The sequence below is a fragment of the Peromyscus leucopus genome, chromosome 2, assembly GCF_004664715.2.
Source record: "Peromyscus leucopus breed LL Stock chromosome 2, UCI_PerLeu_2.1, whole genome shotgun sequence".
Classification (NCBI taxonomy): Eukaryota; Metazoa; Chordata; class Mammalia; order Rodentia; family Cricetidae; genus Peromyscus; species Peromyscus leucopus.
The window spans coordinates 134,401,738-134,417,193 of NC_051064.1; the positions used below are offsets into that span (position 1 = coordinate 134,401,738).

General features: G+C 54.0%; 1 protein-coding gene and 1 pseudogene across 1 annotated transcript in view; one reads left to right on the top strand and one right to left on the bottom strand.

Annotated features, from left to right (window-relative positions):
* The window catches only part of Zdhhc18 (zinc finger DHHC-type palmitoyltransferase 18), a 30,575-nt gene extending 16,208 nt beyond the window's left edge, over window positions 1–14,367 (bottom strand). The window contains exons 1-2 of the mRNA XM_028888178.2: window positions 14,006–14,367; window positions 7,491–7,651 (exon numbers count right to left, since the gene is read on the bottom strand). Of these exons, the coding sequence (XP_028744011.1) occupies window positions 7,491–7,651; window positions 14,006–14,322 (478 nt within the window). The 5' untranslated portion in view covers window positions 14,323–14,367. The remainder of the gene's footprint in view (window positions 1–7,490; window positions 7,652–14,005) is intronic.
* Window positions 1,391–1,504, top strand: LOC114706025 (annotated as a pseudogene).
* Window positions 14,368–15,456: the final 1,089 nt, after the last annotated feature.

Sequence of the window (15,456 nt, forward strand, 5' to 3'; positions counted from 1 at the left end):
TTTCTGTATGACCAACTCTTCCCCAGGAAAGCAAACAGATGCCCACACACTGGTGAGCGCCCTGGCCAGAGAGCCTTCTAGACAGGAAACGCTAGAGGAAGTCATTTCAAGAACTGGGGCTCGCCTCTCCCCATGCGTGCACGGCTGTGAGAAGCAGATGACCTCCCCACAGCTTCCTCCTGCCTGAGGTACTGCCAGGACCCATCACACCTTCAAAGTAGCTCTTTTGGCTGGGGCTGTCAATGGGAGCCAGTACTGGTGTGGACCAAGACCTCACTCCACCAGGGCAGGGCGGGCCTGGGCTACTGGAAAGGCTTTCCCTTCGTAGTGCTAGAGGGGGAGCCCTGGGCTTCTCACGCGGGTGGTCTACCACTGGTCTCAACTCCAGAGAAGGCTTAAGGAAGGGAGGCCCCGCCTGCCTGCCACCCAGCCGTCACCACAGCTGTTAGCACCTGTCCCCAGCACCAGCTCAAGGCTAGCCATAAACCAACCTTCAAGTTCTGGTCTCTGTCATCTCCACATGACCACTTCTGTTCATCCCTGAGGTTGAGGGAGCCCTGCCACCCACCAGGCTTAGTGCAAGGCGGGGGGACACAGGAAGATGACACAGAGGCCGTGACTGTGTGGCCATGGAGAAAGCAGTGAGTCAATGCCACTGACGCCATGGGCTGACTTGGGACCAGTTTGATTTCACTTTGAAACGTGGCATGGCTGCCTGTCAGCCTTTAGCGCCTCAGTGTCTTCGCTTTAAAATGGGCAGTAGGAATCTTCTAAGACTGTACGCAAACAAGAGACGGCATTTTATTAAGGCTCAACCCATAGCTACTCAGTTACCGATGTTGGTGTCTATAATCTTGAGAATACAGAAGCGGGGCTGGAGAGATGGCTGCCCTTCCAGAGAACCAAAGTTTAATTCCCAGCACTCACATGGCAGCTCACAACTGTCTGTTCCAGTTCCAAGGGATCTCACACCCTCAAAACAATGTGCATAAAATAATAAAATAAAATATTAAAAAAAAAAAAAGAGGGGCTGGAGAGATGGCTCAGAGGTTAAGAGCACTGACTGCTCTTCCAGAGGTCCTGAGTTCAATTCCCAGCAACCACATGGTGGCTCACAACCATCTGTAATGAGATCTGGTGCCCTTTTCTGGCCTGCAGTCATACATGCTGTATACATAATAAATAAATAAATCTTTAAAAAAAAAAAAAAAAAAGAATACAGAAACTGGGTATGGTAGATTCTACCTTTAATCTCAGCACTTAGGAAGCAGAGGAAGGCAGATCTCTGTGAGCTCGAGGCCAGCCTGGTCTACAAAGTGAGTTCCAGGACAGCCAGAGCTACACAGTGAGACTCTACCTCAAAAAACAAACACACAAACAAAGAATAGAGCTCTTTTTCTGGGGGGCGGGTGTCATAAGCATGATGATTGGTTATTCGCCACTGTGTAACACATGCTTCCCACAAACCTTGTAACAACCATATCGGCACATTACCCATCTAACGGGAAGGGAAATACCGAAAAGCCAGGTGTGGCGGGACATGGCTTTAATCTCAGGAGGCAGAGGCAGGCAGCTCTCTGTGAGCTAGAGACCAGCCTGCTCTACAGAGTGAGTTCCAGGACAGGCTAACACATGGTGGAGATGCTGTCTCAAAAACCAAAACAAAATAAAAATAACAAACAAAATACCCCAAACACCACCAGGAATAGAGAAGAGAGCCAGGTAAGACGTCACATACCTGTGCTCCTAGCAACTGGGGGGTGAAGGCAGGACTGGGAATTCAAGGCCAGCCCAGCTACCCCAGACTCTGTCTCAAAACCTAAACCCAGGCTGGGGAGGTAAGCTCAGCTGGTAGTGTGCTTGCCTAACATCACAAAGCCTGACTCTGATCCCCAGGGCCATGTGAACTGGGTGCAGTGGTTCCCACCCTAGTAACCTCAGCACCTGGGAGTGAAGGCATCAGACGCTCCAGATCTTTAGTGAGCCTGAGCTACATAAGACCCCCCCCAGACAAAACGAAACAAACCAAAACCCCCAAATTAAAATAAAACACAAAGTGGCAATATACCTGATAGAATCAGACACCAGCTCAGCAGGGATGGGTGGGCGGCGCCCAGGAGGGGAAACAGGGCAAGCAAAGGAAAAGGCCCAGGGGCCCTGAGGTCCCACATCGTTGGGATAGGGGGGTGGGGTGGGAGGAAGTGGGGAGGCTGCTGCTGGCCTCCTGGTGGCTCTGCCCACGCAGGGAGTTTCCTGCACTAGGCTTGAGAATCATGGTCTGAGAAAGTTATTTCCCCTTCCCAGTCTCCATCCTTCTACTCCAGCAAAGGGAAAATCTCGCCTACACCGAGAACCTCACACACCTCCAGGTACCTGCTTCAACGGCCGCCATGAGGGCCAGGAACCCTGCAACCTCGCTTTCTCTTACGTGATCACGGTCCGTGCAGAGCAAACAAGTCTGGCTTTGTCCTCACGGGGCCTACATGAATTTCTCTTTTAAAATGTATAGTCACATGTCACATAAAAGCAGTTTCAAGAAAGACGTCATTGTGTCTCTAGGTGATTTCCCATGCAAATGTCACAGAAAGTTCTCAAACTAAGGAGGCTCTGGTTCCATTAGGTGGCTTAATGGGGACCTCAGTTATAAACGGAGTTTGTCAGTGACTAAAGCATTGTTATATAGCATAAGGCTTATTTGAGAGTGATTATTTTTTGGGAGGGGACTCCACAGGGTCTCACTATGGTGGTCTGAAACTTGCCATGTAAACTAGTCTCATAAAAAAATGAGTCATTTGTAGGGTGGTGGTAGCTCACAGAGGCAGAGGCAGGTGGGTCCCTGCTATTTCAAGGCCAGCCTGGTCTACATAGTGAGTTCCAGGACAGCCAAGGTTGTCACACAGGGAAACCCTGTCTCAAAAACAAAGAAACAAACAAACCAACCAAAGTGAGCCACCTGAAGGGAAACACTAAAGAGATGACAGGAGGGGCTGGAGAGATAGCTCAGCGGGTAAGAGCCACGTTAGTCTCGAAAGAGACTCAGGTTCGGTTCCCAGTACCCACACGGTAGCCCATAACCACCCAAACTCCAGTTCTTATGATCTCTGCAGATACCAGGCATGCACATGAATGGCGCACATATATTCACGCAGGTAAAACACTCAGAAATTTTACAAAAGAGCTGGGAGTTAGGTGGGCTAGGAGCCTGTAACCCTAGCACCCAGGAAGACAGAAGCGGGGGTGGAAGGGGGGGCACTCGCCTGGTCTGTATATTGAGTCCATATATATCCAGGCCAGCCAAGGACACACAGGGAAACCTATTTCAAAACAACTAACAAACAAAAGACAAAAACTAATGAAGGTAGGGCTGGGACATGGGCAGGGTAAAAACACGCAAGCTGAATTCCAATGACTGCTACTCAGGAAAGCAAGCTGGGGGTGCTAGGGAGTCACCCAAATTCTAAGCTTAGGAAGGCCAGAGGCCAAACAATTCCAATCAGAGAAAGCAGGAGGGTGGCCCGGTCAGCAGAGCCCTGAAGCAGCCCGGGGAGGAGATGAGGCAGGCCTCCCTGAAAAGGCTCTTGGTCGGCCAGGGATGGACACAGAGAGCAGATGGGACAGGCTGTGAGCATCACAGGGCACCCCAGAGAGCAGACCTGGTGTCTGTCCTGGGAGTGTGGCTGGGCCTAGGTGAACACCTTGGTGTGGGCTGTCTCCCACTGGATCAGGAATGCCTCAGGAACAAGTTCTGACTCTTGAGCAACTGTCCCGGGGCCTTGGGGTGATCTAGCAAAGCTGCCCACCAGCTGACGAGCCCAGACCTCAGATGAAGGTGACCAGCTGCCTCAGTTTACCTCAGGTGCTCTCCCAAGACGAGGCTTTCAGTTCTAAAACGTCTTTGTTTTAGTGCTGGGCAAACTGGGAGGAGCTGGTCCCCTGCTGTCCCTGGTGGAGCAGCAAGGCTCAGTCCCTGCCCTGCCCCCCACCTCCCCCCCAGTTCCTGTTCCTTTGAACACTCACCTCAGAGCCAGAAGGGCTCAGGGACCTTAGACCCTTTCAAGAAAATGTGTCTCAACTCTGACAGAAGCTTCCTGGCCACATTTCAAAATCTAGGAACGATTCAAGCAGGTGGCAATGATGCCACTCTCAGACTCTGCTGTTCTCAGATGAGTCTCATTCCCAGCTCCACACCACCCTTTCAAGCACGGCTGCCTAACGGCACGACTCCGAGGCACGACTCCGCATGCTCGGCTAACAGCCCTGCTCGGTGGCCCCGGGCCTGGCCCCGCTCCCTCCTGCCCCGCCTCTTGCCCTGCCATCTGCCTGGAGGGCTCCCTTCAGGCAGGTTCTCCTGCTTGAAGCCTCACAGGGTACCAACCGTCCCCTCTTGAAGTCTCACATACACAACACACTCCTGACTCCTCCCAACTAGCTTCCAAAGGCTCTTCCGGTCAGACCTCTCCACCTCACCCTGGCCTTGACCCCACAGGGTAGGCTTCCTATCAGATCCCCGTCTTTAGATTCTGGCCATCCAGCCCGGCAGCGGTGGCGCACACCTTTAATCCCAGCACTCAGAAGGCAGAGGCAGGTGGATCTTTGTGAGTTTGAGGAGGCCAGTCTGGTCTGCAGAGTGAGTTTCAGGACAGCCAAGGCTACACAGAGAAGCCTTGTCTTGAAAAGAAAAAAAAAAGTTCAAAGCAACCAGGCGGTGGTGGTGCATGCTTTTAATTCCAGCACTCGAGAGGCAGAGGCAGGTGGATCTGAGTTCAAGGCCAGCCTAGTCTACAGAGTGAGTTCTAGGGAAGGCAGCCAGGGCTACACAGAGAAACCCTGTGTTGGGGGGGAAAAAAAGAAAGAAAGGAAAAGAAAAAGACTCTTGTCATCCATTTGGCTGCCAGGAGGCATTGTATAGAGCCGGCATTTAACTGCATGAACCCACCCTGTCCTCCCTGGGAGACACCAAAACCTCTCACATGTCCCCAGTGCAGCAAATAGAGCTCCCGGAGGCTCCCTTTCATTCCTCAGCCATCCTTCCATCCACCCCTTCCTTCAGCTAACACCACTGAGCTTCCCGCACGGTGATAAGGTAAACCAGACACCCATGTCTTCATCTCCCTTGCCTGAACACCCCAGCGGAGAACAATTTCTTCATGACCACCACGTAGCCCCGTGGGAATGTCATAGAAGGTCTAGCCCAGGATACAGGACATTAAAGTGGAGATAAAAGGATGGAGGGGGTGCATCCCTGCTGCCATCCCGAAACACAAAGCCCGGGGGTGAGAAGAGGGCACCCTACTCCCTCCCTCTCTTCAACCCTTGGCCCTGTGACCCCTTGCTTGGAGTCTACATTTATACATCTGGGGTCACCCTCTGCAGATGTGAAGATCTGTGGGGAAATCAGAGGACAGTGCCGGACACACAGATCCCAGCTCTCCCTAAACATGGGGATTACTGTTGTTACTGGTCAAGCAGCTGGGGAGCCAGGGGATTCCAGGCAGCCAGACACGGAGGCCGGGCTGAGCTGCACAATAATCCTGCTTCAGGATTAGCCTGACTGAAGTGGCCGTGAACCCAGAGGCTGTGAGCAGCCCAGGTCGTACACTGAGGAGATGCATGGGGAGGCCAGAGCTGTGCAAAGGGGAAGGAAGCTTCTAGAGAAAGACCACGGGTGTGGTTGCTCCACCCCCATGCTCCACCCCCTTCCTGGGCCGAGGAGGAGGCAAAGCTGAGAGGTATATCCTCTCCAGGGCCCTCCCCAGCCGCTCCAGAATCAGCAAAACAATTCCTGGGGATGGATGTGGCTGGGCTCTGACATTTACAGGTCACTAGATCTCACCAGGCCAGCTAGGCGGTTAAAAGCCTGTGTGTATACAGCCTTCTTAGGGCAAGGAGCCAGCCATGACCGGAAACCCTGGAGGTGTGCAAACATCCGAGGCACTTCTCAGCAGGAAGGAGCTGGGGTGGGGCCAGCTGAGATGCAGGTCCTGGCCCTGGGCAGACAGCTCTCTCCTCGGGGGAATAAAGGGCTAGCCACTCAGAGGCCTGGGAGGGCAGGTTCTTTTCTGGGCTCCCAGAGTTCCCTCCTCCATGCTTTCACCTTGGTAGACAGACCCCTTCCTTCCTCACATGGCATCTAGGGCTTGGCCTGACCTCTAGGCTAAACTAGTCCATGCTCCATGCTGCTGCCCCCCAGCCTGGTCCCCTGCCCAGGCCTATGTATGCCTCCTTCTTTGCTCATACACCCCCCCCTACCCCCGCCAGCCCCCTCACCCCCGCCAGCCCCAAGTCCCGTGCCTCTTCCCTAACATCCTTTTTATTTGTTTACTGTCTTTCTTGTACCCTGGAATGTCACCTCGACCTCCATGAGGACAGATTATTGTCAGTTTCCTTCATTCCCTGTCCCCAGCATCTGGAATAGCTCATGGCACACAGCAGGGGTTCAATAAATGTTTCATGATTGAATGAATAAAGAGTACACAAACATTTAGCCTAGTGTTGGGGAGCATGCCTATAATCCTAGCACTTAGGAGGTGAAGGCAGACAGATCAGAAATGAAGGCCATCCTCAGCTACACAGTGAGTTCAAGGCCAGCCTAGACTACATGCTACCTTGTGTGTGTGGGGGGATATGAACACCTAAGAGTGGGCTCAGGCCAACCTCTGCCTGGAGGTGCATCACAGGTCTTGACGAACTGTGCGCTCTTTTTTTGCTTGGTTTTTTTCCGAGACAGGATCTCACTATGTAGCTCTGGCTGTCCTGGAACTCCCTTTGTAGAACAAGCTGTCCTGGAATTTACAGAAATCTGCCTGCCTCTGTCTCTGGGATTAAAGGCACACACCACCACCACCACCACCACCACCACCACCACCACCACCACCACCGCCTGGCTTCGGCTGTGTGATCCTGAACCATGTACTTAAACTCTCTGTGTCTCCTTTCAATGAATGAACAGGAAAAGAGTAATAACACTGACCCCACAGGCTGATGGCCTATCAGTAGTCACACATGCAAGGGCAGCTCAAAGCGTGGCCCTGCACCCTGGATGCTAGCATTTCTTGCTTACTTATTCGCCTGCTTGCTCATCGGCCTCCCTCTACAGTGTCAGCCCCAGCCTGCCTTGCTCAGGGCTCAATTCCTTAATTCCTAGCAAAGGGCTGTAGGAGGGAAAACCAGGCCTCCTTTCACATCTGTCTGGGATGTGGGGCTGGGGAGCTGGCACAGGCTGGGAGTGGGGCTGGGGGGCTATCATGGGCTGGGAGTAGAGCTGGGGAGCTGGCACGGGCTTGGAGTGGGGCTGGGGGGCTATCACGGGCTGGAAGTGGGGCTGGGGAGCTGGCACGGGCTTGGAGTGGGGCTGGGGGGCTATCACGGGCTGGGAGTGGGGCTGGGGAGCTGGCACGGGCTTGGAGTGGGGCTGGGGGGCTATCACGGGCTGGGAGTGGGGCTGGGAGTGGAGCTGGGGAGCTAGCACGGGCTGGGAGTAAGAGCCTCACCAATCTGCTTCTCCAGGGCGGCTGCTTCACAGATGGTCGCCCGGGGTAGGATGCCAGGGTCAGTGAAACTGGTCTGCAGGAGGCAGCTCATGACGAAGAAGAAGAGGATGGCAGCGATGATGGGGATGGCCAGGGTCAGCTCGCGGGCCAGGTAGGGACAGCTAGGAGAGAAGAGATGCAGATTACCCAGGGCTCCCAGGACCTGTTCCTGAAAAGAGCCTCTCCCTGAGGGCAGGGGAGGTGAGTGCAGCCCCTCCCAGTAAGTGCCCAGAGCAGACATTACTAGTTAATCCTGGACCTTTTCCAATGTCAGATGAGGTCAACAGATACTCTCCCTTACCCGACACTGGCAGGCAGGTCCCTCTTCCTCCATCCCTTCCTTTCAACAGGAACTTGCTAGATAGCCCAAACTGGCCTGAAATTTTCTAAGCTGGCCTTGAACTCTTTTTTTTTTTTTTTTTTTTTTGGTTTTTCGAGACAGGGTTTCTCTGTGTAGCTTTTCGCCTTTCCTGGGACTCACTTGGTAGCCCAGGCTGGCCTCGAACTCACAGAGATCCGCCTGGCTCTGCCTCCCGAGTGCTGGGATTAAAGGCGTGCGCCACCACCGCCCGGCTTTGAACTCTTGATTTTACTGCTTCCACCTCCTGAATACACACACACACACACACACACACACACACACACACACACACACCACCATACCTAGCCTTCATTTTTTTTTTTTTTTTTTTTTTTTTTTTGTGGCAGCAAAAAACAAAAAACAAACCCAGGCCACAGCTCGATGGCCTGAGTGTGGTACTGGAACCCACAGGATGAAAGAAGAGTGACTCACAAGGTGTCCTATTGGTCACATGCACACCATGGCAACACATATGCATACATACACAAAATAAATAAAATGTAAATGGTGGGGTGCACGGCTTTAATCCCAGCACTCTAGAGGCAGAGGCAGGCAGATCTCTGTGAGTTCGAAGCCGGTCTGATCTACAAAGCAAGTTCCAGGACAGCCAGGACTGTTACACAGAGAAAAATCTGTCTGGAAAAAACAAACAACAAAATAAATAAAATGTAATTAAAAACCAAAGAGAGAGACAAAGAGACAGAGATGGAAACAGAGAAGGACAGGGGTTTCTTGGGCTCACTCTAAACCCCTGGACCCAAGGCATCTTCCTACTAAGAGCTGGGGCCGCAGGTGAACACAACACTGTGTCCAGTTCAGTATCCAGCATTTTAGTATTTCCTGTCTATGGGTGTTTTGCCTGTATGCATGTCTGTGCACCATGTGCATGCCTGGTGCTTGAAGAGGCCAGAAGAAGACACTGGATGCCCTGGAACGGTAGTCAGAGATGGCTGTGACCATGTGGGTGCTAGGATTGAACCCGAGGCCTCTGGAAGAGCGGCTAGTGCTTTTAATCACTCTCCAGACCTATCCCAGCACTTAGCTGCAGCCTCAGCTCTCAGTCCTTTTAGTAGACACAGAACTTCAGGAAGCCATTGCCAATTAAGGGGGCTGCTACTTGAGATGACCATCCATGGCAATGTAGCAATGTCATTCATTCACTCATTCATTCATTCATTCACTCACTCAGCCAGCTTCTCCACAAATATTTACTGAGTTCTTTTTTGTACCAGGCAACACTCTCAATAAACAGCAGGAATCGTGGCTATGACCATGACGAGAGTCTCTCTGCCGTGTGGCTTACGGGTGACTGGGAAAAGAGCCCCACAGACAGGGAACTGCCACACATGGTGATGCATACTGCGAACAAAAGATCCCTGAAGGAGATGATGCTGCAGCCACACCCAGAAGGAGGAGGAGAGGGCTAAGGAAAGCAGCATGCCCCTGCCACCCTAGACACTAACTCCAGGCTGATCTAGGATGGTTCCAGAAACAGCTTGTGGGATGCCCTGCTCCTCCCTCCCAGCAGGCAGGCTGCCCACCACAAGCTTCCGCGTGGCTCCTGAAGCTCTCACTTCCATTTTAGGGCTGTAATGGTCGGGGGGGGGGGGGGGGGGGGGGGCGCATGGCTTCAGGATGAAGTGGACCTACTGGGGCGCGCTATGGCCGGTCTTCTTTGTCACTCTGCCGTCCACTCCAAAGCCAACCACCTTCTGCAAATGTAAATCAATCTTGGCAGTTCCCTGCCTGAGACCCTCTGGTGGCTTCAGATGGGCTCCAGACTCTCCATCGGCCTACGAGGCCAGCCTTGTCCTGAGATTTGCTGAGGTTCTCACGACCATCCCTAATACCCGTTCCAGGGGATCCAATGCCCCCTTCTGAACTCCCCACGTGGTACACATATATACATGCAGATAAAACACTCAAAGACATAAAATAAACAAGCCGGGCTGTGGTGACGCTTTGATTCCCGTGCTCAGGAGGCAGAGGCAGGCGGATTTCTGTGTGTTCGAGGCCAGCCTGGTCTACAGAGTGAGCAGCCAGGCTACACAAACAAACCCTGGCTCAAAATAAACAAACAAAAATTAACTAATTTAGGGAATGGCAGCTCACACCTTTAACCCCAGCACTCTGAAGGCAGAAGCAGACAGATCTCTCTGAATTTGAGGCCAGTTTGGTCTATACATTGAGTTCCAGGCTAGCCAGGACCACAGAGTAAGATCTCATCTAAAAAAAAAAGTTCACTGCTTGTGTGGTTGTTACCTGCCTTTGTCCTGCTAAGTGACAAGCTTCTCTGTGGGCACAGACAGCATCCCTCGCATGTTACTCAGGAAATACCTACCATATAAATGGTGCACCCCTCATGGAGAGAAAGTACCTCCAATATATTTTATTTTTCAGTACTACGGACCAAACCCAATGCCTTGTACATGATAGGAAAGCACTTTGCCTTTCTGCTGTCTCCAGCCCTAACACCTGACGCCTTCTGAAGATTTACTATATGCTAGATACTGCCCTAGTCAATAAGTCATTATAAATAATACCTACAGGCTGGGGATGCAGCTCAATGGTAGAACTCTCTACCATGCACAAAGCCCTGAGTTCAATCCCCAGCAGTCCCCAGTAGCACAAAGTAATAATAACAATAGTCATGATGGCAATATCAAATTGATATCTGAAGTACAACCAGACATGATGCTACATGCCAATATCATGGCATCTGAGAGGCTGAGAAAGGAGAATCCTGAGAATTTGAAGCCCATCTGGGCTACAGAGGGAATGCTATCTTTTTTTTTTTTTTTTTTGGTTTTTCGAGACAGGCTTTCTCTGTGTAGCTTTGCGCCTTTCCTGGAACTCACTTGGTAGCCCAGGCTGGCCTCGAACTCACAGAGATCCGCCTGCCTCTGCCTCCCGAGTGCTGGGATTAAAGGCGTGCGCCACCACTGCCCGGCCGAGGGAATGCTATCTTAAAAACATTAATTCTGTGGGGGCACAGTGGCGCATGCCTTTAATCTCAGTCAGCACTCGGAGACACAGGCAGGTGGGTCTATGTGAGTTCAAGGCCAGCTAGGATTACACAGTGAGACCCTGTTTCACAATTAACTAATCAATTAAATGCCTGACGTACATAACAGTCACCATGTGCGAGATACGCTGCTGAGCACTGTACAGGCCTTCTCAAGTCTTCACGGTGACCCTCTAACCTTATGCCCCAAACTTCACACATGAGGAAGTTGAGAAAGCTTAAACAACCTAGACAGCACAGGTCAGGAGTGTTCACGTGACTGAGAAGTTCATGCTGACCAACGGCAGCCAGCTGCTGCCTTTCCACTGGAGCCCGAGGGGCTGTGGTGGGTGGGGTTGCTGCTTGGGCACTGCATCTGCTGGGAGGCTTGGGGCCAGAGCATGTGAACACGGCTTCTGAAGCCTGCAGCGGCCTTCCCCTAAGGACCAGAGCCTGCCAAAGCCAAGGGCTCCAAGTGGGCCACCCTCTGCTCACTCATCTCTTCATGTCTAAGCCTCCAAAAGAACCAGCCCCTCTCAGTGTCAGCGTGGACGGACAGCTCACCTAGTTCATGTACAAGGCCAGCCTGGGGAACAAAGCCTGGGACTTGTAGCGCCCTTGGGAGACACCAACACCAAGTCCTAGGCTCTGATTTCCACAGCTGGATTCAAGGTCACCCAGCCAGCCAGGATGCCAATTACAAGCTGGATCTCAAGACTCTCAGCAAGTGATGTGACCATTCATTCCTCCAACCAGAACCTCCTGTGCACTGGCTCCAGACACCAAATATACAGCAGTGTGGATATTTACTACGCTCACGGAAAAGACAGGCACAAAATGACCAAACGTGTGTGTGTGTGTGTGTGTGTGTGTGTGTGTGTGTGTGTGTGTGTTAGCAGAAGGGGAAACAGTGAAAAGAATGAGCGAACCATGAGGATGCTCCAAACGGTGCACAGGCCCTGAGGCAGCAGGTCAATGAGCTTGAGAGGCTAACTCGGCAAAGAGGACTGAGCCGGAGGACTAAGAGCGAGCAGAGGCCATTATCAGAGCTCTGGCTCTCACCGAGAGGGAGAACCAGGGAGCCTGAAATCTGGTGTCAAGGGGCCGTGGCTGCTGTGTAACGTGGGAAGTGGGGTAGAAGCGGGGAGAGCTGCCTGCTGGGAAGCTCTGTCACAACCCTCCAAACGGGGAAGCAAAACCAGCGGGAAGGGTCTCCCCCAAGAGTCACCCGGACCTTCCCCAGAGCCTCAGCAGTGAGCGCGTCCTACCATCCCTGTCCTCACTAAAGCCTGTCCACCGCTCTGGCTCCTCTTTGGAGTCCTCCAAGTCCCCAACACCCAGCAGGACTATGGGATGTAACCCAACCCTGCTCCCAAAGTCACCACCCAAGAGTGAGAACAAGAGATGAAGGCCAAGTTGACTGATGGTCGGTTCTCCCTTCCTCCTAGGCTGGGAACAGCTCAGGACCGCCATGAAGACATTCATCAGAAGTCCAGAAGTCCACGCTCTGAAGCGTGATCCAAATCTTACGCCGAAGGATCACAGAGCAACTACAGCCAGCACTGCTTCCTCCTGCCTGGGCCATAACCCTGGGCGTGAGCACCACGGAGAGTGGCCCCAGGGCTCTGGAAAAAGCATTTCTACAGCACGCAAGAGGCATGAGTAAGGTGGAAATGAAACTTGGTCGTCTAAGGGCCACGCTGGGGGCCCAGCGCTTCTCCGTGTAAACCACTCTGACTTTTCCCACCCTGACCCAGTATGAAACGCAGAGCATTTTGGGGGACAGTGGGAAAGAAGGAAGCCTTCACCTTGCCGTTGCAGACACACAATCCATGTCCTGGAAAGTGACCTGAGAACTGATCTTTCAGAAAACCACATGCCCCCCAGGAAGTGATTTTTGGCAAACAGAGAATTAATAGCTGCCAACATCAAGTGCTAAAAGCTTGCATGCAAAAGAATAAATAAATGATAAATAAATTTGAAAAAAGCTAAAAGCTCACATGCATGACTGGGTATTAATCGCAATAAAGCCTTCGGAGGTGGGTCCCCATTCTGTCGAGGAGGAAGTGGGGAGGGGATGGGTGAAGAGATTGCCCCAGGCCACACAGTGCGAGGTGGAGCTGGGATCTGGGTTAGCTTCCCTGGCTCCAGAGTCGGAGGTCTTAACTAGGCTCAACCCCAAAGACCGGAGAGAAGCAGGAGGGAAAGATGGGGCTCACCCGGTGGGTGTGCATGCGTGTGTGGGGGGGGAGTGTGTGCGTGCAAAAAGTCACATGGCTGGTGGCTCCAGCTAGAGGCTGAGGGTGGGGTGGGAACTTTGGATGCATGAGTGGCCCTGATAAAGCCCTAAGCAGCCAGTCCTCCATCCTTGGGTCCTAGGATGGAGATGCCGTGTAGGCCAGCCCCGGGTCACTAGAAAAAAGGTCAAGGGCCCGTAAGGGCAATTAAGACCTGTCATGTGAAAGTGCTAAGGTCTCTTTCGTGAAAAGGAGTGGTGCAGCTGTCTGGGTGGGGGAATGGACCGACGGACGCTCCAAAGTGTCCAGAGGGGAAAGAGAGCCAGGTCAAGGTTGGAGAGACACCTGGGGTTCTAGGAAGGTAAGGGAGGGTCAGGAAGCAGCTCCGGAGAAACTAAGGGAAGCGCCGGAGAGGGAAGGGCCAGTCTGAGAGGCCCAGAGATGCTTTAGAAAGGATGGATGCCTTGGGGCCTAGGGCGAGTGTGACTGAGGGAAAGCGGGGATGGGGGGGGGACAGTCTGAGGGAGCCAGGACCCTGCAGAACCTTGGAGGGACTCGAGAAGCCGCCTAGGAGATGCGAGGTGTCCACAGCCAAGGGACACAAAAACTTAGTTGTCTGAGGATAGGCATAAAAGACGCCTAGAGGGGTCAGAATGAGCCTGGGATAGGCAAGAACCGGCCAAGGCTAGGGGGGCAGGCGGACATGAGGGACCCGGCAAAGGCCGGTGACTGGGGCCGGGCACCCCAAGTCCGGGTGGCGAGGAGGGGTGCGGCGGTCCAGGGCGGGCGGAGGCCCGACGGTACACGGCCGCGGGCCGGGAAGGAGCGGCGGCCGGGGGCCACAGCGCACGCAGCGGGGATGGGGGGCACTCACTCGAAGAAGAAGAAGAGGACGGTGGTGCTGAGGATGAGCAGCAGCGTGAGCGCGAAGACGCCGCCGTGGCCGGCCAGCATGAGGCGGCCGCCGCAGTAGAAGCGGTTGCGGCCCGGGAACACCTCCCACTTACGCCGCGGCCGGCGGCCCAGGCTCCCGCTGCCGCTGCCGCTGCCGCTGCCGCTCCAGCGCGGGGCTCCGGGCGCGGGCCCGGGGCTCGGGGCGGGGGGCGCGCCGGGGCCGGGGCGACGCGCCCCGGGGGAGGCGGGCGGCGGGGCGGCCCCGGGGCTGATCTGCTGGTACTCGCAGTCCTTCATGCGGCCGCCCCGCGGGCCTCGGCTCCGCGCCCCGCGGGCCGGCCGCGCCGCTCCGGGACCGGGCCGAGCAGCGGAGGTAGCGGCGGCGCGCGCGGCGCGGGCGGGCGGGCGGGCGGGCTCGCTCGGGTTGGCCCTGTCCGCGGCCGCCCCGCCCCCGGATCGCTCCGCAGCGCCCCCTGCGACCCGCACGGGAACTGCAGGCGCGGCCTCCCCGGCTCCCTCCCGGGGAGGGGGGGCGCTTGGCATGGAGACCCTGGGTTAGCAGTGCGGTGTGCCAGGCGCTCGGCGGAGCCAGGAGAGTCAGGGGGCCGGCCCAGACGGTAACTCCAAGGCCAGGCTCGCCCACCTCTGAGGGCAGGCCGGTAAGGGTGGTACACAATTTGCTTTGAAAGTTCCGAGTGTCTAAAGGGGTGCGAGTGAAAGATGCTGTCTTTTCCTCCAAGCTGTCTTAGACCTGGACGCAGGTCCAACCCTGGGTTACTAGATATCCCCTAAACGGGGATCATTCCCGAGGGCCCCAAGGCTTTTTCAGGTGGAGGTATTCACAACACACCTAATCGAGCCGGGTAGCCCATGCGCCTGGGAGGCTGGGGCAGTTCTTTGTAAGTCTAGAATCCGGGGACTGAGACAATGAGGGTTCAAGGCCAACTTAAGACACAGGGAGAATTTGCGCCCAGCTTGGGCTACAAGTGAGACCATGAACACACACATACTCACACACACTTTATCTCATATGCCTAAGGTCAGGAGTCCAGAAATAGTTTAGCAAATTCTTTTACATGCAGCCCCAAGACTAGCAGGGCTTCTACTGAATTCTCATCCCGAGAGTCAAATGGGGTCCAGTCCCCTTGCGAGCCACTCAGGAAGTTGGCAGAACTTATTTCTTGTGACATGACTTGAGGCCTGGAAGTTTGGTTGAAACTCCGCCCAAACTTACTAGAGATTATCCAATGACTCACCAGGGAGAGTTCTCTAAAGGAGCCTCGTACTTCATGAACCTGACAAGGAGAATTTAACTTCGATTTGCTAAAACAGAGCTTGATTTGGTTTTGCGTGACTTGGGTATCCAGCCCAGGGCCTCACTTGCTGGGCAACTTCACCAGCCCTAAGACAGGGCATTTGTGCTTGTGTGAG